Source organism: Pagrus major, chromosome 9 (assembly GCF_040436345.1).
Source record: "Pagrus major chromosome 9, Pma_NU_1.0".
Lineage (NCBI taxonomy): Eukaryota > Metazoa > Chordata > Actinopteri > Spariformes > Sparidae > Pagrus > Pagrus major.
Genome location: NC_133223.1, coordinates 26,186,501 through 26,213,893, shown reverse-complemented (window position 1 = coordinate 26,213,893; position 27,393 = coordinate 26,186,501). Strand labels below are relative to the sequence as shown.

Here is a 27,393-nt window from a genome sequence, read left to right as displayed (position 1 = left end):
TATGGATTACATGAAACCCCTTAATCAATTCATCTCTTCAAAGAAAAGCAATGAATGAGGGGTAAATGGATAGAGGACAAAAGACATAAAGATGATAGATAAGAATAAATAAATATATAAAGGGACTATGACAAGATAATCAGTGAGACACAAAGATAAAAAATGTACTGTTGGTAAGTTAAGACAAAAGAACAAAAAATCTGAGCAACTGTTAAGACAACAATTAAAGAAGCCGTCCAATACAATTCAATTCTATGCTTTTATATTTCACTTTAGTGTAACACCTTTCCCGGTTTGAGACTAAAGCAGACCTGTCAGACACAAATCCAGAGGTCATCTGGGGAAAATGTTCCACTGTATTAGGGTACATGCTGCACATTTCCAGTGGCACATTAAGATAGATATCAACGGCTACCTAGGGACAAACGTAGCCTGTAGGCATTCAGTGATCAATACTTTTTTTACCAGATAGGTCTTGCAGAATGCAATATCAATTTTACATCACCTCATGATCCCCATTACCCTGCAGTACTATGACTATATAGAGCTAGACTATGGAAGCCAATATAGTATTGCTAGCATGATATGCGACTGGATATTGTCTTGTATTTTGTTATTGGAATATCAGCAAAAAACTTAAATGTTGTCTTTCCCTGGATTTAAGGAGGCTGCATTGTAGTCATTGGCTGTAAAAATAGTGGATAGACTATGATGTCACCCATAGGTTCCTTCCTCTAGTCGAGCCAGCTAACTTCCAGTGTAACGCCCGGCTAGCCTGAACGGGTATAAAACAGACCTGTGCGATTAAACAACGGCAATATGTATCGGCAATAGACACGTTGTCGATTGCAATAAGAATCGTTAATTAAAAATTATCAACAATTATCGATATCAAACTATATGAAACTTTACTATCATTGATTTTATGATTTCCACCTGTTCATTTCCTACCCTGAATAGTCAAAAAACCACCCTGATCAGTGGTCTCTGACTACAGTGAGAAGGCCTTTCTTATCCATTGTAATGCTGATCATGTATCCTGACCAATCACTTCACTTCACTTTGATTCCTAATTATGAACAGAGGCGCTCAACAGCACTACTATACCTCTGTTTTTGAGTCCTTCATGGAAATTTGATCGTGAAACATCACATGAGCTTGTAGATAAAAGGGACAAGTAAAGAAAACCTCTGAAGTAGAGAGACAAAGGATACAAGAAAAGTGGGACAGGCAATTCAAAAAAGGCGATGAAAGAAGTTCAAAAAACAAGAATAATGGAAAAGAATGAAGGTGATTACACAAAGGAAAGTGGTGTAGAGGAAAAGATGAGAGAAGACAAAAGAAGATTTGGAAAGACAAAGAAAAACACATTGAGGCAGGAACAATGAGCAAGAGACACAGACAGTGAGAGAGAATCAAGTGGTTAGAGTCAGAGGCAAAACATTAGACAGTGATAGAGGCCTAAGTCTGGCCTTCTCACACTGACACTGATAGTCTCCAGAGCTCCGTTACCTCTAATCTACCATGACAGTCACACATTACTGCAAATCTCTGCTGACAGGCGACCGTACTGAAACAGACTAAACTTCCTGTCTTAACAGTGTCTGGATCATACAGCTAAGGCCCCTTCACGACTCAGGAAGGTCAAACAAGCTGAAATTTCAGTTCTCATCTCAGCAGTACAGTATTGTAATATATACAGTATGCAAAATTAGAAGGAAAGAGGAAAAGAATATGACCGCAATAATCTACTGTACAACATTATGATTTTAGTTTCAGCGTGGGAGTCCTTAAGGTCAATAAACTGCTTAACATCCTTCATGTTGACTGAGAAATTTTAATATTATCACCAAAAACAACAAGAATGAAAAATAAAGAAAGCTAGAATGCAACTTATAATAGACAGAGGAGAATTATCACACTTCATTTGACATATAATGACATTTTGAAAACAACCATGACGGATTATGTTTAAATGTCAAGCGCTCAAATGGATGGATGGCGCAGCCTGTGCAACAAAGCAGATACAGAGTCTACAATTCATAACTAAAGGAAGTGGAATCTGTGATTAGCTGGCAGCAGGAGGCAACTGGAAGTGATGCATAGGTTTTGGCAAACTGTAGCTACACACAATCCATCATCCGCATGGTTTGTTATGTTAAAGTGAAATTAAATTTGGACAAGTTGCTGTGACAGCTCTAAGCTCTCTCACACTCACATCTACAGCACCTCTCCTGAACTGCCACTTGACTTGAAGTAAGACAGAAAAGAGATGAAGGAAGGGAGAGAAAGAGGGACCAGGAAAGAGAGGAAGACAGGTCATCCAGATAGGTCTATTCCAGGTAACAGTAAGCAGACACAAACATCAGAGTTCAGTCTGCCGCCTGACATTACACATACACTTCCTGTCTCATTCATCCCTATCTTATGCTGCATCTCAGAGACAGTGCTGCCAACGTTTCAGCTGCCCTCATCTTGTTTTCATCACTGTCCTGTAGAAAAATGCCCATCACATCCTGACCTTTATCTGCACTGGGATTCAAAGTTAACATCGTTCCTATCGTCTACAAAACACATGTGGCTTGGTTTTTAGACTAAGAATATTCTTTGCCCAATAAACCATTATTCCATGTCAAATGTGTTCTTTATTATTCCTAATTTTCTTTTCTTTTATGTTTCTCATTTTAGCCATCAATCCATCGCTGTTTTGGGGCTTACTGACTTGGCCCTGCAGTCAATCACATCAAATTTCAGCCTCACTGAACCTGTTTCTCATCAAACATCAGTTGTGATATTGACCCGTTTACGCACTAACCTACAGGTCACACCTAAAAGGTAAGACTAGGGATCCCCCAAAGGACTTTTTTACTTTGTAAAGTCAGAGGAGCATTTCAACCATTTGTCACTAAACCTTGGAATTCCTAAGTCCCAAAAGCAGAGTAGAGATTACTTCACCTACTTCCAAGGTGCATGGAGTGGGGAAAAAAGTCAAAACACAGGCAATACAGCTATTGCTTCTTCATTACAGAGTCCCAGCCTAGTCAGCATGGCGGGCGGGCGGTGGGGGTACTGGAAATACTTCTAGGTTTTTGTCTGCCAGAGCCAGCAGGGTCAGACACAGAGCAGTTGTGGTTGCCAGAGTCAATATAGACTGCCTTATCTCCATAGGCACAATACTCTGTCTAATTCGGACAAAATTTGTGATGTGATGACAAATGCCAGAGCCTAATTGATGTTATTGTTATTGTCTTCTAGAGAGCAATGGCCTTACATCTTTGAGCGCAGAACTGTGGCTGGGATTAATATTTATATTACATCCAAGTAGGGATGTTCCGAATTACTTATTTCCCCAACAGAAAATATCAAAATTGAGCACAAATTAACCTATTAGGATAAACATTGTCCGAAAAAACTTGAAACTGTTCTTCAATAACCAAACCGTATTTCAATCATTAAATGTGTACATCAGTAGAATAATAACTTAAACCTGGTGCTGACTGGTGAGGGTAACAATATATGATCAACAAGTCAACTATCAGCACACATCTCTACACATATGGTTGGGCAAAACGTCTTCATTTGTCCAATTTGCAAAACTTTGCAAAGAGTATTTACAGATCTATTTAGGTTTTAAAAGTGAACTTTCTGCAAAGTGTGTGTCAATAAAGAAGAGCTACCAAATGTCAACATGTAAATCACACAAATGTTAGAATGTAGCTCTGAATGTCAAACCTCACTTCAAACATCTGTCTGCAAGCATAAAGATCTCCTTTGATTTGATTTTAGGGGTGTGGGTTTTATAAACACAGAAGTGAAAATGCCACATGTCAAAGGTGATATTGAGCACTACCAACAGAAATACACAGTTAAATAAATGAAAAATTACTTACTGGATTTGAGGGCTGAGGAATTGACTTCAATCTCGCCTCCTGTGATTGGCTGGAAGACAGAGAGCTCAGACTGGTAGAGGTCTGGGCTCGGGGCTAGGCTTGTGTTAGCCACACCCCTCTGCTGGGCTTCCTGTTCCTCATACACCGCCATCAGCTAGAAAGAAAAAAAAACAAACAATGAAGCTTGTTATTATTATTTTTTTAATTTACTTCTATTCTTTTCATCCATTATGAACTCAATATTTGATCAGAGTGGAGCAGCAGTAATTATGTTCAAGGATTACAGAGATTATGACTGCACTCACAGTCACTCCAGGTTTTCTATTTGCTACCCTCTACTCATTCTCCACTCACACTGAAAGCAAAGCCACTCCAATTTGCTCCATTCTGTTGCATTGAATGGTACCATATGAAACAAAATCTTGAATTAACATGAATGCAAACAAAGTACAGACAAAAAGAAGGCGAACAGAGGTGACCAGATGTGTTATCTGTACTTAAAAATGTTCAAACTTGAGCCATATTGCATTTATCAAAAGATGTTTGATTGCACTGCAGTCGCTGAATAGACAAGACAAAGCTGGGAGAAACAGTTTTCTCACTCATCTCAAGACAAAGACGGCAATACAACCAACCGATCAGGTTTCTTTAAATAAAGCAAGAAATGCTTAAGAAAAAATTGTATTTAGAAAATGACATGTTGCTTTATTTGCACATGCACACAATTTCCGTGTTACCTTGTGGATGAGGACCCCATAGAGGACGTCCAAGGAGCCCAGCATTCCTGCGACAGAGTGTGTGTCTACTGTTTAACAACTGCCTCCATTCGTGTGCCCCCTTTGCGTGTGTGCGACACCCTGCTAGCTCTAACTGTGTTATATAGTGGAATCCCTGTCTATTGAGCATTGCACTGAGTCTGCGTTTAGCCTAACATAGCGCAGAGCGTGTCAACACAGTGTTCTAGGGGCCTCCACGTAAAAGCTGAATAGATCTGTGTGTGTGCGTGTATCCATACGTGTGTGTTTCGTGTCTATAGTGGCCAAGAGTACAGAAAGGGGACTTTACCAGTAAAGCCAGAGGCTTCCTGCTTCACTGGAACCCACAAGTGTGCAACATACGGACATGAGCGTATATATGCATGCTACAAACAGGCACAACTAACTAAAGTGTGCACAGTAGTGTCACTGCACTGTGTTTTGCTGGCTGTCTCTCTGCACAAGAGAACAAAAAACAACATTATAAAAATGTCATTCTAAAACGCAAAGTGATGCCAACGCTCTCGACTAAAAGCTTATGCAGGTGCTCGTATAGAGAAGCCCAGCGACGGCATTTTTTCTTTTAAAGCCAATGTGATGATTAAAGCAGGTTTTCACTGGAAATTTCTTCATTGGGTTTTTGATAAATTAGGCTCTCATTGCTCTCCCCCCTCTCTCTCTCACTCCCGGTCCTTCTCTAACTCTTCCTACAAAGAAAAGGCCCTGTGGCACTCGTGTCAGACGTAATTGAGTGTGGAGGCACTTATTCTCGAAGGCTTCTCCTTGATCTACTGTGACTGGGGTTGTACCTCATTTGTACTCTTTGGACAAACGCATCTGCCAAATGAACAAACGTAAATGTAAAAGATCCCGAGTGACACTGAAACATTTAGGTTCGCATGATGATTACGCAAATAAACCTTTTACAATATAATAGCTACATAGACTTTTAACATTAATAAAAACCTTTGTGTCCCGTCTTTTTTGTTTTGTATTGGTACACAACTATTATTATTTGTTATGTTAATATAATGAAATTAATTTTGCATTGTCCATGTCCCATTTGGGTTTTTTCCTTTATATCCTTTTGATTCCATTACATCCATGTAGGACTGACGAGAATGTCAGATTATATGGCAGTGTTTGGATTAAATGTTAAATGTTAAATATTAAATGTTTGCATGATGGTAGGAAACACATAATAATTCATGTACTGAGTATGATTTTTTCTGTTTTTAGTGTGCACATCGAACAGCATGCGAGCTATCTTTCCAGCCTACCTCACCAATCAGAGAGCAGAACAGTATCAAGTTACACTATATCGCACCTTCCACCTCATCTATATCTCACCAACTATTCAGCACAACCAATGTCTCTCTCACATGCTCATGTTCTCTCACACTCTAACCCATCTTCTATCAACACACAACTTTCTCCTTTTCTAGTGCTACCATTTTTACTGCCTGCTCTTTTTCTCTACACTTTTCACATCCCCTACCCCCTCCTTCTGTCTCAGCAGGGATTTACACCTTTCTGGGTATAAAACCTTGGTTAAGTTATGTAACCGCAGCGCTATTAATTTGATAATTAGCATTTGTCACTTTTCTGTCAAGCTGCTTTAGTGGAAACATTTTACAACTATTGTCCAGCAGCTACCTGCAGGGATGACACTTAAGCAGATGGGATAAAAGGTGGAGATGGGAAGATGCTAAAAACACATAAAATAAAAAAAAAATAGCTTACATTCTTAACCAGTTTCAGTAAAATCTGCCAGTTAGGGAAGGCAGAACAAGACTAATAGCTTTGAGATAAACACACACACACACACACACACACACACACACACACACACACACACACACACACACACACACACACACACACACACACAGGGGTGGCAGAGATTCTTTAAAAAGAACATCTGAAAGAATGACAGGAAGAAAAATGGGTAGACAAATTCAACATAGGCTTGCTGAGTCTCTTAAAAAGCAGAGGTGGAAAGACAAGGAAAGACAGCCAGATGAGAGAGGGGAGGACTTTGCCTCTGTTCTCTTCGACAGGGAACTCAAAGACCTGCCAAACAAAATGACACCACAGCCTGAGCATGAGAGGGAGAGGGAAGAGAGGGGTGATAGAGACATAAAAGGTGAGACTGCATAGAGAGAGAAAAGGCGAGACACGACCATTGAGCATGTGAAAGACAGAAGCTGGGAGAGGATTATAATGATAATAATGAGGGGGACTGACAGATGTGCTGTACTGTAAAAACCTTTGGGGTGTCAGAGAGTAAGAGCAAAAAGCAAACCTGAGACTCGAGATTGTCTGAGAGTGTCACAGTAACAAGTGGCAGTGCAATGATGTGTCCATTTTCAGCCAAATAAAGTTACATGCTGCCAATTCTGTCTCTGTCCCTCTTGCACCACAACCTTTTTAGGCTGGCATTGAGAGCAACGCTTTATTGTAAGCTTACGAGCTGTTTCCAAGTAGTAGACAGCAAATGTTATTCAGCCTTTAAGTAATAAATTAATCGTTACTTTTTGGATTGAGCACTCACATCGATGTGCGTCTCCGTCATGTTATTATACGTAACATTTAACCTTCTCATCAGCTATCCTGTCAACAATCTCGACAGACGCAGAAATGCTAATAAACGTCTGATTTGTTTTCTGTTTTTCAGTTTCAGCTTACTGTCAAAACACACATTTTACTTTGATCGTGTTGCTGACAACTTCATGTAGAAATGCCTTTATCCATGAGAGAGCCTGAATACTCAAGCTCATAAATGCATCTGACTAAGGCTTCATTTTCTCTTCATTCGGGTTTGACAATGCTACAAACCGTAGTAAAGTATGTTTTGTTGTGTCATTTTGTTGTGATATGTTTCTTTCCTATACTCTTAGTAAGGTCAGAGGTTGGCTCAACCACAAATGATAATTCTGTAGCCAGGTGACTTTGAGTGTCTAGCTTAAAGACACCTCGGCAGTATAGGCTGGCATCCTTGGGGTTGACCACAGCGTGTAAAGATGTCCATACTCACAGCATCACTCTACTAACACTAAATGTTATACAATTAATGTATAATATGTTACTTTTCTTAAGATTATATATCCTTTTACATTTGCTTTTATAGCAAAACAATTTTATAAATACACAACAACTGAGTCCCAAAATGAGAAAGTTTCGGACTCATGCTCAACTGAGTCCTTGTGCACTTTTCCCAACTTACACAAAAGTCCATGACCTATTTGGTTGTCAAGTATAGAATAATTTAATGAAAACTAGAGCTGTCTCAAATATCAACTGGGGGCTTCAAAGCTTCAATGAAAATAACATGCAAATATCTGAAGCTTCAGCAGTGCGGAGGTGGGGTTGTTATGTACCCATATACTTTGCTATTTTTTAGTATTTCAGGTAGTTGAGTCTGATGAGACATGAAACAGAGGGGAGACATCAGCCACATTTGACAAGTGAGCTGCAGATGCATGTAGCTCCCTTGCTGTTTTTTATTCCCGCAGGTACTGAGAAAAACACCACAAAGGAGCTACATCTCTTGCTCTCTTCATCAGATATTTGTCTCTTTCTGGTTTCAACTTCGAGGCTCCAAAGCATTTGGGTCAGCCCTAATGAAAAGGAAACACAGAGGTTAAAATCTTTGCCCCAAAGGTTACTTCTAAGCTCTCTCTCTTCATCCCTTCTCCACTACCTATATTTATCGATAACATATGGTCAATACAAGGATTATACAAGTTAGCGAAGACAAGTGAAGGCTAGCGGAAGTAACTCATTCGTGTGTGACTACCTGACCTGAGAGCGTGGATCAATGAAAGGCCAGATCCAACAAGTCAAAATCAAACACTTCCACCACAACACATATGCCAATTCTTGTGACATTGGTCCAGTGTTGTCAGTCTCAAATGCTTGTAAAATCAAGTACTACAAATGTTTCATAAATCCATTCTTTTTAACTTGGGTTGCAAAAAGCAGTGTCCGATCCTAGGCTGTCTTGGAAGGCAACAAATGGGCCTCTATTTCTTCACGGGGCCATCGCTAGAACTGTCACCTATGATTCAAACTTTTATTTGAATGTGAGAAAAGTATAAATGCATTACCAAATGGGACCAAAGAATGACATGTGCAAACAGCTAATGCTAGATTTTTTATCTACAGGCAGACTCACCACACTGCTGGTTTCTCTGAATGCCAAAAAAAGACATAATCCAGTTGCTATCTTTAGAAATGCCAACGCGATTTATCAGAGCCCTCTGTTATTTTCAAGTTTAGCTAATTCACTTAATTAACATTAATTAACTCCCACTGATAAAATCTAAACATGAGAAGCCTGCAAACAGCACTCATTTTGCAGATGATTTTATAGTGGCAGAAAGACCACATGGCCATTAAAATCTTTTTAAAATTTCCAGGCTTACTCACCAATAAATAGTAATATTTCAGTGAGCCGCACATGATACACAACATAATACACAACAGCATGTGCATGCTACTGTGTGCACGGCTCAGCATCTCAGAAACTGTGTGTGTGCCTGTATTTGTGTGTGTGTGAGAGCGGATAGAGAAGTGCAGAGTTGGTGCCTTTCCTTTTATTAAAATTAAAAGAGCGCATGAAATTGGTAGGTAGATTAATTGCAGTTCAGGATCTAAGTGCATAACAGCGTGCACACACAGACACACACACGCACATACACAACCAGCTTTTCGCACATCATACCCTTTATAATCGGGTCGATTAGGTTCTGATTGATTAGCTTGGAGGGGATCAATAAAAAGCTACAATCAGCCAAATGCATGAGCATATACACTGCTCACAAACAGTGCACACACACACAGAAAACAATCTTTAAATATGCTTAATCTATCTATTCACCACTGAACTTTGATTTCCACTCATGACCACTTACCATAATAAAATCAATGGTGTTTAAGTTTGTGTACGTGTGTGCCCATGAGTGTACTTCGGCATCTTATGCAGTCAGCAACATCCTTCACAATGATCAATCCGTCACCATACCCTTAGGTGAGGTGGCCACACATAAAGGCAGCTGTTCATCATATGTGGAATGGGTGTGCAGGTCATGACGTCTTACAACTGGTTCAGTTGTTCTAAGTGATACACTAGAGGATTGGGGGAAGGCAAGATGGTGTACTAAAATAAGAATTTTCTATTTTTCTCCCTGCAAATATGCTAATTTACTGCCAACTGTGCTATTTCAGCTTTTCGTGTTGCTTTTTCATTAAAGAGGAATGTTATTAATGATCTGCAATGATCTGAGTACGACAATAAATTCAGGATTAATAAATGTGTCTTACAGGTTCAAAATCACAAAGCTCTTCCTCTGAAGCAACTGTTCCTCATAAGAAAGGGACCAGGTTTGATCACTCAGTGACACACAAACACATACACACACTATGACAGTGCATAGACTGACAGCACCACCTAGCTCTACACAACAGAAGCTGCATCTGAAATGCCCCCCTCCCCCTGCAGCTCCTCCACTTGGCCCTTAACATACTGTTATTGTGTCATAGATGTGTTTCCTATCTTAACAAAAGAACAGTGTTGTGCTTGTGAGAAGCAAAGAAAGCAGAAGACAAAGTGCTTCAATTACTTTGTTATTATCTGTCTCTGTCAGCTCACACGAAGAAAAGCTATATGGAGAAAAAACAATGAATGCATGCCCGGTGGTATGCAGAATGATTTAAACTCCATCCTTTGTGTGTTTTTGAACTATGTTTCTTCACTACACAAGCCCAGTGAGACGCCTTCTATGAGCATGTCATCACTCCCCTCTCCCTTTTGATGTAATGCCAGAGTAAGAAAAAGGCATTTTTATGTCTCATGACATAATTTTGAAGCAGCTCTTTGTGGTGAGGCCATAAAAGAAGCCAGTGCAGGGCTGGGAAGATAAGGTCACTCAGGCAGGCACACAGGCACTCTGTAACGCCAGCACGAGGAGTAATTTCTAAAAAGCCTTGCACATTTCTGTGTGATGCCCATAAAAATAATTGTGCAGATCACAAAGAGAATTTGAATGAACCCCGAGGCAGGTCAGCTCTTCTCTGCTAGGCTATGGAAAAGTTGGCCTTTTCGTCTTTCATCAGCAAATATTCCTGCTTAGCCCTGTTTTCCCCTCTGGCTTCACTTTGCCTCCTCTCTTTAGCTTCCTCTCGTTTCCCCGCCCTTCTCCTGTGTTTCCTCTTCTCCGGTTGCCTCTGTCTTCGTATTCTGCTTCCTCTCATTTACCTTGCCTCCTTTTGCATCTATTTTCTCTCCTGCACCTGCTCTTCCTCCTCTTCCTTCTCCTCTCTGTCCCCCTCTCCCCTCTGAGTTGCAGTGGTTCCTTACAAATCAGCTGATGTAAATCATCATGTTCCAGCACTTTGCTCTATTGGATACACCCACAAAGCAACAAAGGGCTTATCGATTAAAACATGAATGTGATACACCCGCGCTCACTCTCTCAGTCTCGATACTTTTAATCTCGCTATTTTATTCTTTCGTGTTTTGTTCTCTCCCTTTCTCTCTTGTTCTATTTTGTTTTGCAATCTCCACGGAGTCAAACATCAACAACAATAGATTTATGAAAAATTACACACTGTAAAAGCATTCCTATATACACTGCACATAAAGACAGGGACAAATACATCATACTCTGACTATGACCTCTGCTGCAGTCGATCCATCGCCGTGGTAATCAATAATCAGGACGGTGTTGTCTCCGTATGGAGAATATGGATGAATGAAATTCACCTGCTCAGCAGTTTGAAGTGTTTGTGTGTGTGTTTGTGTGTGTGTGACCCTCTATTGATCTCCAGTCACCGTACCTCTCAGTAGAGCATGAGAAATCCAGACAAGACAGACAGAAGGAAAAAGATTAATGGGGGACAGAAATACTGTGAAGAATGAGAAACACAGACATAAAGAGAGAGAGTCACAGACATACAGTACACACTGCCACACTGCCACACACACACACACAGCAGAGAGCAAGATAAGAAAGACATTATATAGACGTATTTTTGAGAGATAGAGAAAGCAGAAATTATGTCAAAACTCGCACATCCTCCATCAGCAGCAGCAGTACAACTGTTCAGTGACTTTGTGAACTTCAAACACTTCAGTGTTTGTCGCTCAGCCAAAATATAATGACAACTTCTGTTGCCTCAGTCATGCAGATAGCGTGTGTACTGGCCTGCATTCAAATTTGCATGCGTGTGCATGATTTTTTGCATGCTTGTGTCTTCACACATATACAGTATGTATGCTTGTGCATGAGGAAGAATATCTGTTTCTTCGAGCGTGTGTGTGTTAACCATCTACCACAAACCTCCCTGAGGCTGTGTGTAGACCACACTTGGCCATATGGAACAGCATTATGGAGACACACAGTGGCACAGATGGACACATTCTGTCCAGGCCATATTCTCAATGATCCACCAGTAGCAGTCTGAACGACAATACTCATAAACCAGGGGAGCCTATTAACCAAAAGGAAACGGCACAGGATCCACCCGCTGGGAGGAAGGGGGGATTAAATCCGTTTTTGGTGGACACATTATTCACAAATTCAGGGAAAATGGTGAAAGGAAATGGCATTTGGATTCATTCTTTTAGGCAAATGAAATCTTTTCTTAAAAAAATGGAAATTACGAACATTTTGCCGAAGTTTTAAGTTCTGTCAAATTCCACATATAGTGGCTTAGAGAGACGTTGTCTGATCCCTATTACCTTGATGTGGAGGTTACTGGACAACGTAGAGGCGCTAATACTTAGCGTACACACATTTATATGAATGGGTTAGACCAAAAATCAGAAACTAGGGATGGATTGATCTGATCTGATTCGAAATATATTATTATATCCTCCTACATCTTGATTACAGCTTGTCAGATGTATTGAAATAACAACTAAAGCCAACAAAATCTGGCACACCTTATTTTTCAAAAGTTTTCTCATCCAAAAACTGAGTTTTTCTGATTACTGCACAAAAACACAGATAAAAACCAGCGAAAGTAGCAGTCAGTGCCGGCTTAGAGCTACTCCCTGAATGTTTTGTACACTGCTCTCTGGAAAGAGGGAGGAAAGATAACAGATTAATTTGCGTTGAAGTTTCTTAAATCTGCCTTTTGCCAATCTGGGTGTCAGTTACATTGTTTCACCAACATCTTAAGCACGCTAATTGTCATATGTATAAAGTGAAAAGCTGGGTTGCCCTGTCAGCTCACCTGGTAGAGCAGGCAGCCTATGTACTGAAGCGCAGATACCTTCATTTTACAACAATATGTGATTGCTGAATTTTTCATTTCAAAACAGAGGGCTTTGGTATTCTCCATGTTTTTCCAGAACCAAACTCAGAAAACCATGTTTTACAGACCTTAAGTTACACATGAGGCTACTGTCATATTTAAAAGGAATAGATATTCATTTTTTTCAAATAACAGTAATGTCTAAAATGTTAATGATTTATTGATGTCAAAGCGCAATGCATATAACCTTTAGAAGTTGATAGTGTTCAAACCGACGTCAAGGTTTAGTCTCTCACATCCCCTGATGGCTCATTTATCCAGCCTTGCTTTCCTTCCTCCTCTCCTTTCTCTCCAACATCTTATCTCATTCAATTGGCTCTCCACATAACAATGGATGTCTGAGTGGCTTTTGAAGTAGGATTTTCTGTCTGTCAGATGTGACTGATTAGGTTACACACACACCCATACACACCATGTTCTCTCTCACATACGTGCACGCAGTTTCACACTGACGGTGATTATCGGAGGATTAACATGTCAAAATGCTTAGCAGTAATAACTGTCAGCTGACAGTCCTGAACCTGGATCAGTGCACACACATCCATGCACATACACACAGAAACATATAAGAATTAAGAGAATCAATTGTATCACACCCCCAGTACACACTTTATTAGTTTTTCAAGAGAGAAACCAAAAGAAAAGTTTGATTTAAAATTGTTTTAAGTTGTTCTTAATATACCCATTACTAACTTGTACCTTTAAAGTTTTGAAAATTTAAAACATGTTTGGTGGAGGGTCTCTGTCCTCTTCTTTAGAACAGAAGATTGCCTCTTCAGCCATTCACATGCCTATAATCTGTGACCACTTTTGGGATTATGGGGTTAATTGGTGAAAGCTTGTTTCCTGACCCCGAGTCAGCTTCTCTGCTTCAGAGATGAAGGAGAACAATAGATTTTATCTCAAACCAGTGCAAAAAAAAAACATTGCAAAAATAAAAACATCACAACTATTTCTACCCAAGGAGGAATAACTTTACCAAACAAATCAACCAATTCTGTCGATGAAAAACTGAAAAACACAACTTAATTCATCATCCTGAAGCAGCTTCCTATGTTCAGTCCGTGTCTTCTAAACAGAAGCTGGTCTTGTAAAGCTACGTCGAACATTATTTAGTTTACAAAGACAGTATTTATTATAAGGGCATCACATTAGAGTCAATTTTGTCTGTTTGCCAAATGTCATGTTTTAACCGATCAAAAATGTGAACTATTCTAAACTACTCATCTCTTATACAACAGCCATTTGATTAATGACACAAAACAAATTATACAATTACCTTATTACTTGTGCAACATCAGCTAGAATACAGACATGTCACATACTGTATGTTAGGATTTAGTGTAGATCTGTGAAATTACCAATCCTCTAGTTTCAATATGCAATACCATTTTTGACACAACGGGAGAGGACAGACGAGTAAAACTAATCATTTTCTTATGTTTTACAATGTACAGTGGTGTGTCTAACTACATTTCCCTCTGACCATAGTGTTCTTTATGTAGCTTTTAAATTGTAATTTCTGTTAAGTGAAGAATTCCAGTCTTTTACATCTTTGAATTTGTGTGGGGTTCACATCTCAAGCAAATATTTATGCGCCAATCCTAAATAGGATGACTTGGCATCAAAACAAATTGTGCAGATGGGGCAATTACAAAATGAAGTGTTTCACGAGGAGAATTATAGACTGTTGGCAACAATTTTGTGACCTTAAGTTTGACCTAAATTATCTTCCTGATTGGAAGGATCTCTTCCTATGTGGGGCTGTGTAGCTTCACTCAGTCCATTCATTAGTGTCTGCAGACGCTCCCATTATAAAGTGTGTGTCTGTGACTCAGTGCGAGGAGAGAGAAAGAGGGAGGCAGTTAACATGTTTAGGGGTTTAATGGTAATGTCAGTGAATTCATGCACAAGTATAACATGCTATCATTCATATTAAACATACATACTAACAAACTGAAAAAATATCTTTCTCCATGCCTGTTTGGCCAAAAAAGCTTGTTCCTATATAAATTTGCTTGCAAGGAGATAGATTATGTTAATTAACAACAACACGTATTACCAATACTTATGAGCTCCATGCATGAGCCCAGTTTGAATATCTGATTGGTCAGAACAAAATGCTATAAAACTACAATTTACTCCTCAACAGTATATGTCCTCCTTGTACACCTGAGTCAAAAATGAACCTCATACACTGTCCGTTTTTGAGTATATCTGGATCATGAGTGTTCATAGAAAGCCAATGTTATTTCTTAAGTTGTCCTCAAGTCCACAAAAGACAACCTTTACTTCTATGTCTGATTTCCAATGGAAAGATGTTACAGCTGGGTGTATTCAACAACAGAGTCGGGCATGGTTTCGGCAGAAATAAAATATGAAGACTTTAAACCCTCTGCCTCTAGCTCCTACAACCACATCCTTTCCCAAGCATCTGTAAGGACCAAAATTAAATATATTTCGATACACATTCATATATACAAGCACAAAACTAGGAATTGTGCTCCAACATCTTGCCAGGATGCAGCTAACAAAGGTTAAACTCGGTTTAGGTTCAAAAGGGAACTTTGCTGATTCTCAACCAGATTTGTATCACTACAATGTTGGTAGTATATGCAACTGAACAAAGGTAAACAATGGATTTTCAAAAAAACCCGAACTGACGTAAACGGGTCATCTGGCAGATGTACAGATTGCACTTCCGTTGTTGTATGTCCACATCCATGAACACACATAGTACAGTCAGATCAAGAGAGAGAGGGGCATCTCACCAAACTGTAAAAACTAGGCAGCGCTGATGAACTTTAAACCAACATTCTGTTACTACACTTTCTACTTCTCACCTTAAATGTTATCACAAACATATTTTAGCATACTGTTTAGCTGTAAGAGAGAGAGTCTGTAATCCAGGGCTGGCTAAAATGTTTTCAGAAATATATTTTAGTGTAGTCTTTCGCTAATACACTATTGTTTGTTACCAGTCGGCCACCTTGATGTTTCCTGTTTCAAAACAGACGACAAGCCAAAACCATGCACTGCCTAACTTGCAGTACATCACCCATCAGCAGGAGTGTTCATTGGTCCAGTGCGACACATTGCATTCTAGTTGTTTTTAGCAAAAGGGAATACCACAGAACTTTGTCTCCCTTCTGTCTGGTCATGTTGAACCCATTTTTAAAATATTTGGCGTCTTTCTACTACAAAACAGCCCAGTTTTATGTAAGTGCCATCTTTCCTGCGGTGAAATACTTCTTTAAGTGAATTTCCAACTGTTTACCAAAAGTGAAAGCTATTAAAAAGTTAATGCAAACAGCCTCTGACCTCTTGGCTCCATTTTTCTCTCTTGCTGACTGATTTTTACTCTTTTGCTTCCTTTCTCCGACCCTTTCCATCACACTGTCTTACCTCCACCTCCTCAAGGTGAATGACAGATATAATGTGACGCCTACGCAGGGAACTGATGATCTGTCTGTGTGTGCGTGTGTGTGTGTGTGTGTGTGCGTGTGTGTGTGTAGGGGTTTGGGCAATTAAATGAGCCTGTTATCATCACTCACACACATTCAGGGACAGGTTCACTCTTTATAAAGCTCTCACCGCCCAGCGCATTACTCTGTCAATGTATGTAAATCTTTCTGCTAACTGCTGCTAGCTTTGTGTGCGTGAGATGAAAACACACATAAATCTGTCCTGAACACATGCACACACAGCGCCTACAAAGTGCACACACACATCACCTACTGCTTTTCTTTTTAAAAGGTTGACATGAGAGGTGGTCCTTCTAACATTTCTATGATTGAGGTGAAGAGTAAAGCTCATAGCCAACACAGAGTGATTACATTAATCTTCCTAACAGATCATATCTTCTATTCACAAGACCATGAATCAAATCCATCTTGACACTAAACGATGTGTACTTAAAGGGACAATCCACCTTAATACACATTTCACACTGCCAAAATCACAGCTGCTAAAAGTCTCTAGATGAAGTTTCATGAGGTCTGCTGCAGCAAAATGCAAACTACCTTCAAACATTTGCATGGCTATGACTTGAGGCTTTTAAGTCATTAGATCAAGCAGCAAATTATGCTGTCTCAGTGTAACCACAATGAACTACAGGATGAGACTGGCAGGTCTTCAGAGGTTCCATGTAAGGGATTTAAAGGCTGTTTTTTCATCTGTACAAATCTCTATGCTGTTATATTCTCATTTGATTTGACTTTTCTCATACACCAAATAATTATGAACAAATTATTTCTTCTCATTTCAAGAGCAATCAGTTTTTTTAGCTATCTATGAAGATTTTTGGATTCGTCATTCGTTTTTGGTTAACTCAATAATAGTCATCGACTACTGAGCCTTGTACCATGGTAACATACTGATTTAAACGGCATCCCACTAGAGAGCTTAAAAAAAAGGATTGTGTCCTCCCAGAGTGGCCATAAAGTGCAGTTGTTGGAGCTTGTGGGAGAAAAAATGTAAAGAATTTTGTTGCTGCTCAATGTTCTAACATTATGTCTCCATGTCCTGTTTGTTATTTTCGGATTAAACCGGCCCAGTTAGGCGAACCCAAGACGCTCAGTGACATTGGTGGCCCAACAATGTCATCATCCATCATATTTTTTTATTGCCGCATTGTGAAAGGCCTTTTAGATCATTTATTTGTAACAACTAATTTTACCTACTTATTATTTGTTTTAATAAAAAAATAATTGTGATTCAACATATTATCCTGATAATTATCAAAATATTTTTTTAAAAACTAAAACTGGATAATAGAATCAGTAAACAATCTTAATATCATATCCCTTCCTTATCTCTGCGTACATATAAAATAATTAAACTATTTTTTTCTGACTGAAAGCAATGGCACAGATTGATGTGCTGCCTTGGCATCGTGATTCAGAGCCCACATTATATTTTCCAAACCCTCTAAAATGTCTAATACAGTATGAGAAAATGCCAAACCATCAATCCGAACACAAAGCTTCTTTTCTAAATCCCTAAAAATGTGATTAAGTCCTACAAGTTTGTAACACACTGTCAAACTCCTTGTAAGCAGAGAAGAGAGAACAAAAAAGGGAAAGAACAGGCTGGAAAAAAGAGCAATGAATGGGTGCTCAAAATGTCAGCTTTACTCCACTTTTCTGCTTTTCCCTTTCTGTCCATTACACTTGATTTTCCTGCGTGTGCCCACACACAGGCACATGATGGACCGATTCATAGTCATCTGGTCATTTAGTCAGCCCATCCCTTACAAACCCCACATTCAGGCACTTCATTAAGATAATTCATCAGCACAATGAATCCATGAGGAGGTGGACTTCATAACAATAACAATTAGTAACACACACACACACACACACAATTTCATGCAGTACTGTGTATCCATCTATTCTAGGTGGGTCCCAGGTGCAGCTGTGTTTTCTTAATTAACAGCCAAGGTCCATGAAGACTACAGGCTTCATCGTTTATCATATTCATAATTAACCCTTTCTCTTTCACCCTCTCTGCCTCTCTCTTTGTTTCATTTCAATCACTCTGTTAACCCCTTCACTATCACTTAAAATCAATCTTCCGTATCCTGCTGGTTGGCTGCCTCATGCTGTCACCTCGTGCCCATCTCACACACCGTCACCATTAACCCCACATTTGTCTTTATTTCACCGTATCTTCCTCAATTCTTTAATTACCAGCCTCCTCCTGTCTTTCTAGCAATTAACCCCTTTCTCTCTTGCTCCCTCCTGCTTCTCCTCTTTTCATACGCTCTTACAAATTGTACCTATCTGTCTCGTTCTCGCTCTCTTAACGCTCTCATTCCCGTCATTTCTCTCTCTCTATCTCTTTCTGGCTTTCTGTTTCATCCTCCCTCCCTGTATCTCCCCCCCCCCCCCCCCTCTCTCTCTCTCTCTCAAAAGCCATTGCTCAATTAACCCCCCTGGTTCCTGGCTAAGGGTCAACATATGTATCAGGTCTGGATCACGTCTGTATCTGCCTCAGTCCACATACACACAAACACATGTGCACACTGAGGTGTGACTCAAAAATGATTGGATTCATTAGAGAAAAGAGCCAAAGAAAGAGGCGTGTGGTGGAGGGGAAGGAAGGGGGCGAAAGGAAGCAGAGGGGTGGAGGCCACGGCATCACTAAGTACTGGTAGAGGACTCCGGACATGTTGAAAGAAGAGCTGTGACCAGTGAAAATATATGAAAGAGAGAAGCTAAAGCAGCACAGCCAGGAAAGCATAGATATGGAGGACAGAGCAAATGAGTGTAGAGAGGATAACTGCTGTCAATAAGGAGAGTTGAGGTGGAGCACAGGGATGAGGTGAAGGTGAGAGGAAGCATTTAGGTTCATTATGGTGAGATCTCAATGTCCTCTCTTCTTTATCCTGTCATAATGAGCAACTTCTCTACGAAACAGAGATAATGATTAATGAGCCATGTCCGGACGAGCTTCAGGAAAAATTTCCATCAATTATAAACTCTTGTAGTAGAGCCCCATGTATCTTAAACACTGGTTCATTGTAGTGTTTAAGGCTGTTTAGATTATTTTGACATTTTTAATTATATGACGAATATAGACATTTTTTTATTTATTTTTGATTTATTTTGAACTTTCTTTCAGTTAATTTTCATTCCTTTCCGTAGGTCAATACTTTTTTTTTTATCTTTTGCAATCAGCTCATTGATGCTACAACAACAAAGTCAAATGGCACTCAGCAGAGCATATACCCCCCCAAGACCCAACAGTCCCTTTTAATTTACTTATTCCTAATCCAATATAAAACTTGATAGCCCTGTATCACTCTAAATTATAAACCACCCATAAATCCTAACCAAAATTGTACTCACTCAAAGATACTAGACACCTAAATACACAATACAGATTTTCTTGATCAAAATCCATATATCATTCCCTGAGAAAGTTTCCTGCATCAAATACAGCTCCTCATTGATTGTTGTCAACATACTTAAGGTATATTATATATCTTGCGTGTTTTCTCTTTTCTATTATTTAGTTAATGAGAAGATATACAATTCTGAGATTACAGCTGCAACACTTTGTCGATTGATAATCGATTGTTTCAGTTATTTTTCAAGCAATATGTCAAACATTTGCTGGTTCCAGCTTCTTAAATGTAAGGACTTCCTGCTTTTCTTTGTGATTCATGTTAGTAAATTAAAAGTCTTAAGGTTTTGGACTGTTGGTTGGACAAAAGAAGCAATTTGAAGATGTCACTTTGGCCTCTGGGAAATTGCAATGAGCATTTTATAGACTAAACGACTGATTGAACATTTGTGAGAATATTCGGCAGATCAATCGAAACTGACAATAATCGCTAGTTGAGAGACTGCGCTGACTAACTGACTGCATCAGCCAGTTTAACATGATGAGTGTTCGTCAAAGCCTTCAAGAAATCAGGCTGATCCAGTCATATGCATGTGTGTGTGCAAAAGTACACGTGTATACACACACCCACAGAAACAAAGACAGGAATGCGTGCATTTAGCAGATGGCTGGTGGTTAAGAGAGTGTGAATGATAAAATCTCCCCACTTTTCCATTGCCTTGTCCATTATTCCACTTCACTGCTTTTAAAGAGTGTGAGGGTGTATGTGTGTGTGTGTGTAATGGTAGTAGAAGTATATTTGTGCGTGGATTTTTTCATCTTCATGTATCTGTATCTAAGTGAAACAATCTACTCACGTCACTTGTGCCGTAAACGAGCAATATTAAAATTAAACCATTAAATTACAACATAAAAACAGCCATTTAATTGCGTTTTGCTCTATTCCGATTTTATTGTTTCTACTCATCATGTGTGACAGGTTGTAAGCAATCAAACTAATGGAACATTACGAACCTATTCAAAATGTGCCACATGAGTTATAATATTGAATTACCCATCTGTGTGTGTGATCAAGTGAAACGTGACATGTCTGTAGCATATGAGGCTGTGCAGCAAAGGTTATGCTTGCAGTCTTTGTGTTCTTGATGAGTTATGTGTGTCTGGGCGTCTTTGTGTAAAAGAGACAGACATACAGATGGAGGTGGCTGCTGTCAGCAGCATTTTACAGATGATTCACTTGGAACACACATATAGAGTTCATTGCACACACCAATAGCCATACCTAAAATACATGCATGATTAAACGGACACATGCTGAAATCTCATATAGAGTTTACTGACAATTAAGATTAAAAAAAAGGAACTACTTGCTCTGACTGCATCCCACACCCTGAGACACTCAAACACAATCACAGACATTGTTTTATGTGTCATAATGGATACCTGTTAAATCCCCGATCATGAATATATACCCTTTTATCCTTTCAAAAACACAGAGGAGGATATTCATGACACAGACTGACGCTGTAAATCAATTCTAAAGATATAACCTAGTGAGTCACATATCACTAAAAGCTGATAATTCAGCGACACACGTACATACAGTATGCACATACAGCAAAGGGTGCTATTATAATATATGTTGACTGTCATTGTAGACTGATATATGTGTCAGTGTACTGCAATTTACCAATGAGGCCATAGCCTCATCAAATATAATTCACAATTCGGTTGATAGCAGATATCTCAGCTCCTGCAGAAAGGTAAGGTTTATGGTCCCACTACCCTTCTCAAGGACTGCCATATACACCGTCCCATCAATGAAAGCTAAAACATGTGATTATTATATAATGATAAATGTCAGGCAACATAAAGAAAATGACAAAGGAATGACATCTGAGTCACACGTACAGTGGACGGGCAGGACGCTTTATAGCTCTTGTACCCTTTTGAAGGACTAGGAAGAGCAAGTACACATGTTCATACATACATTAGGATGTAAAAAAGTGGTAACAAAAACTAAAATCTTAGGGTTGTATGACGCTGGCTGACATTGTGTTACAATGTCATATCATGCTAAAATGATGTAGGTCAAATTCAAATTTTGAAGAGAAAGTGCCATGTGTTCTTTTTTGGCCTTGATGAAAAAATTCAGCCCTGAAAACAACTTGTGTGTCCATAGTGGCACTATAAGATCATTTTAAAAATGTGTTGGCGAGCAAGTTAAACATCAGTTCTGTCACTTTGCATTCCCCATCAACTTTTAATGACCTGTATTGTTTCTTTAAAGCAAAAAACTGAGATTAGCCAAGAGCTGAGGTGATCTACTGGACTGACTTCAAAACCTTCTGTAAGTTTGAATCATTTACACACCAAAACCTGTGAAAATAGGGCCCAGGTTTAAAACAACCAGAATACCCCTTTAAGAGACAGACCAAGCTCGGCAAACAATTCACACTTACCCACCTTTTCAATTGCCACCAAAGCTAAACCCCAAGAAACACAACATTGGAAAATATATCCAGCCTCTCCTTTTACTTGTGCATGTGCATATACACACATCCCCACCCATGCACACACCTACACACCAAGAAATCCAGTATAGAAAACCAGCGCTATGTGTGAAAGCAATAAGCAGCACTGCTTTCTTTAGTGGAAGGTCAATATTATTCTCCCCATGTTGGCCACTTCATATGGAGGGCTGAGGGGGCAAAGGTGGCTATAATACTGTTAGTATAACATGACCATAGTGTGTGTTTGTGGGCATGTGTCATACTGTGTATGTTTGTCCTTCCTGCTCATTCACTTAACCCTTGCAAGCTGCAATGTCTGCACACTTTTAAAGGAAAATATGTCTGAATTCAGTTGCCCTGAAAGATCTATTGATAGATATGATTAGGAAAAGCTGGATAAACAAGAAAAAAAGATTGTCAAGAATGTCAATGTGTAATACAACAAAACAGCGAAGCATTGCCCTAAGATAAAATATATAATATATAAGATAAAGTAATTACTAAAGAATAAAATAGTAACCAAGAAAAAATTGTTAATAAGGATACAATATGCATTAAAAGGATTGCAAACACTTAGTCGGCACATATTTACAATATTCTTTTCTTTCAGAATTTCAGAAACTTTATTTAGTTCAAGGCTGGTGGTCAAATGCAAGTTCAGGCACAAACACAAGCCCCTTTTTAAGATGTACTTGTAGTTGCAAATGACTGACGTGTTTTTTTCATTGGTTACAAAAATTAAAACTGTAATCTATAATCAAAGCAAAATAAAGGTGCAGGCCAAGTAAAAAATCAACAGAGAACCCACTCGAACACACACTTAAATAGAAAAGCTTTTCATTAGATAGACTAAGTCCAGGGTCAAGCCCGGGGTCAAGCCCCGTCAACCCCAAGAGCTTGAGATAACAAAGCAGCCACTCAGAGAAGCAGTAAGAAGGGATACACCCTCAGTGGTATATGAAGACATGCATACAGAAGGGCCCACTACATACATATGGTGCCAACTATTTGCTTTCCATGTAAATATAGAATTAATGCAGCAGGAGCATGCTAAAATTGGTATTATAATAAAACTTGAATTAAAAGCTGCTCAGACACGACAGTGCAGGATAATAATGCCAGCAAGACTTAAAGATACTGGCAAGGCTACAAACAAATAATCAGCATTTATTAAATACTTAACACACGCCTAATGTAATTATTAAGCTCAAGACATAGCTCCAAGGTGAACAAAGAGATTTGTTGGATGCCTGTCTGCGTGGTTTGTTAAACTGCCTGGGATTAAAATGTTGTGATTAAATGTGGACTATGTCAGAGGCTACCCACACAAACTGCTGCTTCTCAATATGTCTGCATGCTTTTCCAAATCCCTTTCATGTCTAATTGTTTTGATCTGGGTCACGGTTCAATTAATATCGACATGTTAACCAGCAACACACACGCACACATTTAAAGCCCTGAAGAACCTTGTCATCAACTACCTCAATGTACAAATGGCAAACTTATACAGTATGCTGTAGAATCCAATCAAATACTGCGTGTCTGTCTGGTGTCTATTGTCTTCATTATCATGTCATGCCAGAATAAGCAGCTATAAATAATCACATTAGAACTGCACCATCTTCACTAATCAATGCTTTAAAAACAGCTTTGTGCATATGTGTATGCATGTGTGTGTGTGTGTGTGTGTGTGTGTGTGTGTGTGTGTGTCTGTGTGTGTGTGTGTGTGTGTGTGTGTGTGTGTGTGTGTGTGTGTGTGTGTGTGTGTGTGTGTGTGCGTGGCTGAAGCTGGTGTTCTTCACACAATGTCAGGACGTCTCTGTCAGCACATATATACTGCACTGACTTAATGTACATGTCATTTATGATGAAAACTGTAGAGGAGGATTATGGGGCATTATGCATAATAACCCTTCCAACAGGGTCATAATTGCCTCGTTCTCACTGGCTCGTGTTTTGCTCCTCTAAATGACAGAGGGAGGCTGGTGAGTAGGGGAAAGGGGAAAGAAAAGGTAGGAGAGAGAACAAGAGGACAGCCATGTGGAGCAGTGGGAGAGCTGGATGAAGAGTTGAGGAGGAGGAGAACTGAAAAAGGTTTGAAAGCTGGAGAGCAGGTTTAGATACAGTACAAGCTTTTTCTATTATTCACTTTCACTGCATAAGGGCCTCTTTTTGTACTTCGAATACCAAAAGCCACCCTCCCCATCTCTACCGATGCTTTCCTTTTCTTGCGTTTCTGTCTCCACCTTATCTCCATTGCATCAGCCATCCTTGCTTATCAATGTTCATCACACATCCATTCATCTCTATACCCCCTAAGTTTATGCTCACCCATCTAGTCACTGTTTTAACAACATTCATGCACACCCCTGATTCCAAAATAGTTAGGCTGCTGTGCAAACCATAAATAAAAAAGAGTGTGATCATTCACTAATCTTTGCCAAACAGTACAAATATGTGCTTATGGTGGTTTTGCTATCAATATGAGACAATATCATATATCCATTTAACAGTTACAGAAGAAGCTGCCACCACTTCCATTTTTGCTTTTGGCCATAAAGAAATTAACACCAAGTAAATAATTGTATGTATGTGTAGTAAAGTTTACTTTAAACTGACTCCACTAACACACATAAAACATGACTTAACAACAAGAAAATGTAGCAGTTTCACACTGAGAGGGGAGTAAATATCCTCATAATCTTTTTTGGCTGCTTGCCACTACCTGCCTGGCACTATCACTGATTGAACATTTAGGAAGGAGGTGCGCTAAGTTGGAAAAAGGTGATGCAGACGTGCCTGGGGAATTTCAAAATAGCGTAACCTAGATATGATGATGTGGATCCATATTTTCACGTAAATCGTAAATCATTACATCGATGAATCGGATTGATGGATTGTTACACTCCTACCAAAAGGCTCAGTCATTCACAAGCAAGACTAGGGCGAGATTCACCACTTTTTCAACAACGTGATTGTATAAAAGATATTACTACATGGGCTCGGGAACAATTTGTAAAACCGTTGACAGTAAACAAAGTTTGTTTACAGATTTTGATTACACAATTTTTTGAAGTTCAATCAAAAACACTGGTCATTCTTATATGTTTCATGCATTTACAAGACCTCTTTAAGTGTCTTGGCCTTTCAAAATCTTTCTCTTCACACTTCAACAATATCTGCCTACTGTGTAAAATTTCAGACCTCTGTTACAATACCAAAAAGAGGTCAGTAATTTCTTCAACCAGACATACCTGCTGAGGTAACTAACATCATCCCGACACAGGAGGCAAAACTTGAACAGCATGTTATCAGCATAGCAGCAGCAGCCCCTGTGTCCACGCAGGACACAATCAGACAAAGCATTGAGTGTAGGTCACCTGTGTTTTGGCAGTACTAGGGGTCCAATACATTTGTGCAGATGTGCACATAAAATGGTCGAAAATAGACTTGAAGTGTGAAATTGCATTGTAATAAGCCTCTCAGAGCAACAACATTTCCCCAGGCCTACCATCCCAAATCTTATAGTTTACTCTCCTTTACTCCTTTCCTTTATTTAGCTTTTTGGTTCACATAATTTCCATTATCATACTACTACTACACACTTATCCTGGCTCCAGGATACAATGAAACATAAGTATACATAGCTAAGGAATATGACGAGATACTAGTGCACAAAACATTAAATTAGCTGGCTAAAATACTTTCCAAACAAAACAAAAACTGTATCAGAACTTAATAAATGTGTTTTCAACCAAATGAAGCTATTAGCACCACAGTTAATTGTCTTATAAAAAGTTAAACTAAAACTATCCATGATGATGAATGTCTAAACGATTATATTCCAGCTCCGTTGTAAATGCTTTTAACGAGTTCACACACTCAGTGATGACAGCAATCAACCCGCAAATGATGCAACACATACATTATCTCGGCCAAATTACTTTTGCTGTGTGTGTTTATTTGTGTCTCTGTGTGTGGACGTCATCAACATTTCTCACTTGCACTTGCTAAATGAATATTTTTTGTAAGCTCTTAATTGATTGATTAGTAGCAAGAACTATCACGTCTAGCAAATATAGCATTAATATGCGTGCATGCTGTAAGTTACAAAGGCAGTGCTTAGACACAGAGACAGAAATAAATTAGCGAGTTTGACAGAGCTGCATCTGTTAGCAGCAGCAGCTTGTGTTATTCACCAGTGATCAGCAGAGTTTTGATGATCATGGAGAAGGAAAACTGCAGAATTAGAGAGCACAGAAGGAAGGGAAGGGTCGGCCTATAACAAGGAACCTGCTCCGAATAATTTCCTCATTATTAGAGATTTGGCTACTCTGTTAATGATTCTGGTATTGTAGCTACCTTTAATTGCTTTAATTATTTAGGTTTAACTAGCGGATAAATCATTTGGAAGAGAGGATTAGAGTTGTTAGAGATGTAAAGGAGAGTTTTTTTAAATTAAAATTGAATAATAAAGATATTCAGACAAGGACAACTGCAAATTTTTGGATCCATTTCTCACCTTTGATTAAAATGTAGTAAGACGTTCCAAATGAAATAACTTTATTTAGAACCAAATAAATCCTCAAGGCAGGTTCTCCTGTGTTATAAAATATAAAGTTTATCTTTCTTGCACATTTTAAAGCCACATTACTTCTATGGTCGGTATGCCAACACCACAGGCGCTGTCTATATGAATGACAGTCTGGTTGTCTGTCTGTCCCCACTGTGCTGTTCCTACCCCCCAGTGTGATGGCAACATGGGCCAGGAAAAAAGAGACAAGGAAATCAGATTTACAAAAAAGAAAGTAAAGAAGGAAAGAAAATGACAGCATTAATTAAATGTTAATTACACTGAGAGATGAACTGTTGGCCTCTTTGTCTTAAGCAGCAAATGGTTTTGGCTGACTGGAAAACTTACACACACACACCCACACACACACACTAAGCACTCCCCACTGAGTTGGCTCGAGTCCACCAACTGTCTATCTTAACGTCTCCAAGTCAGACTTTTTAAGGTTGTTTCGTCTCATCAGCCAGCCAGACAGTATAATCGCCAGACAT

General features: G+C 39.2%; 1 protein-coding gene across 1 annotated transcript in view; it reads right to left on the bottom strand.

Annotated features, from left to right (window-relative positions):
* pard3bb (par-3 family cell polarity regulator beta b) overlaps positions 1-27,393 on the bottom strand; it is a 215,910-nt gene that overhangs the window by 168,243 nt on the left and 20,274 nt on the right. Inside the window, exon 3 of the mRNA XM_073473008.1 lies at positions 3,891-4,044. Coding sequence (XP_073329109.1) covers positions 3,891-4,044 — 154 coding nt within the window. The remainder of the gene's footprint in view (positions 1-3,890; positions 4,045-27,393) is intronic.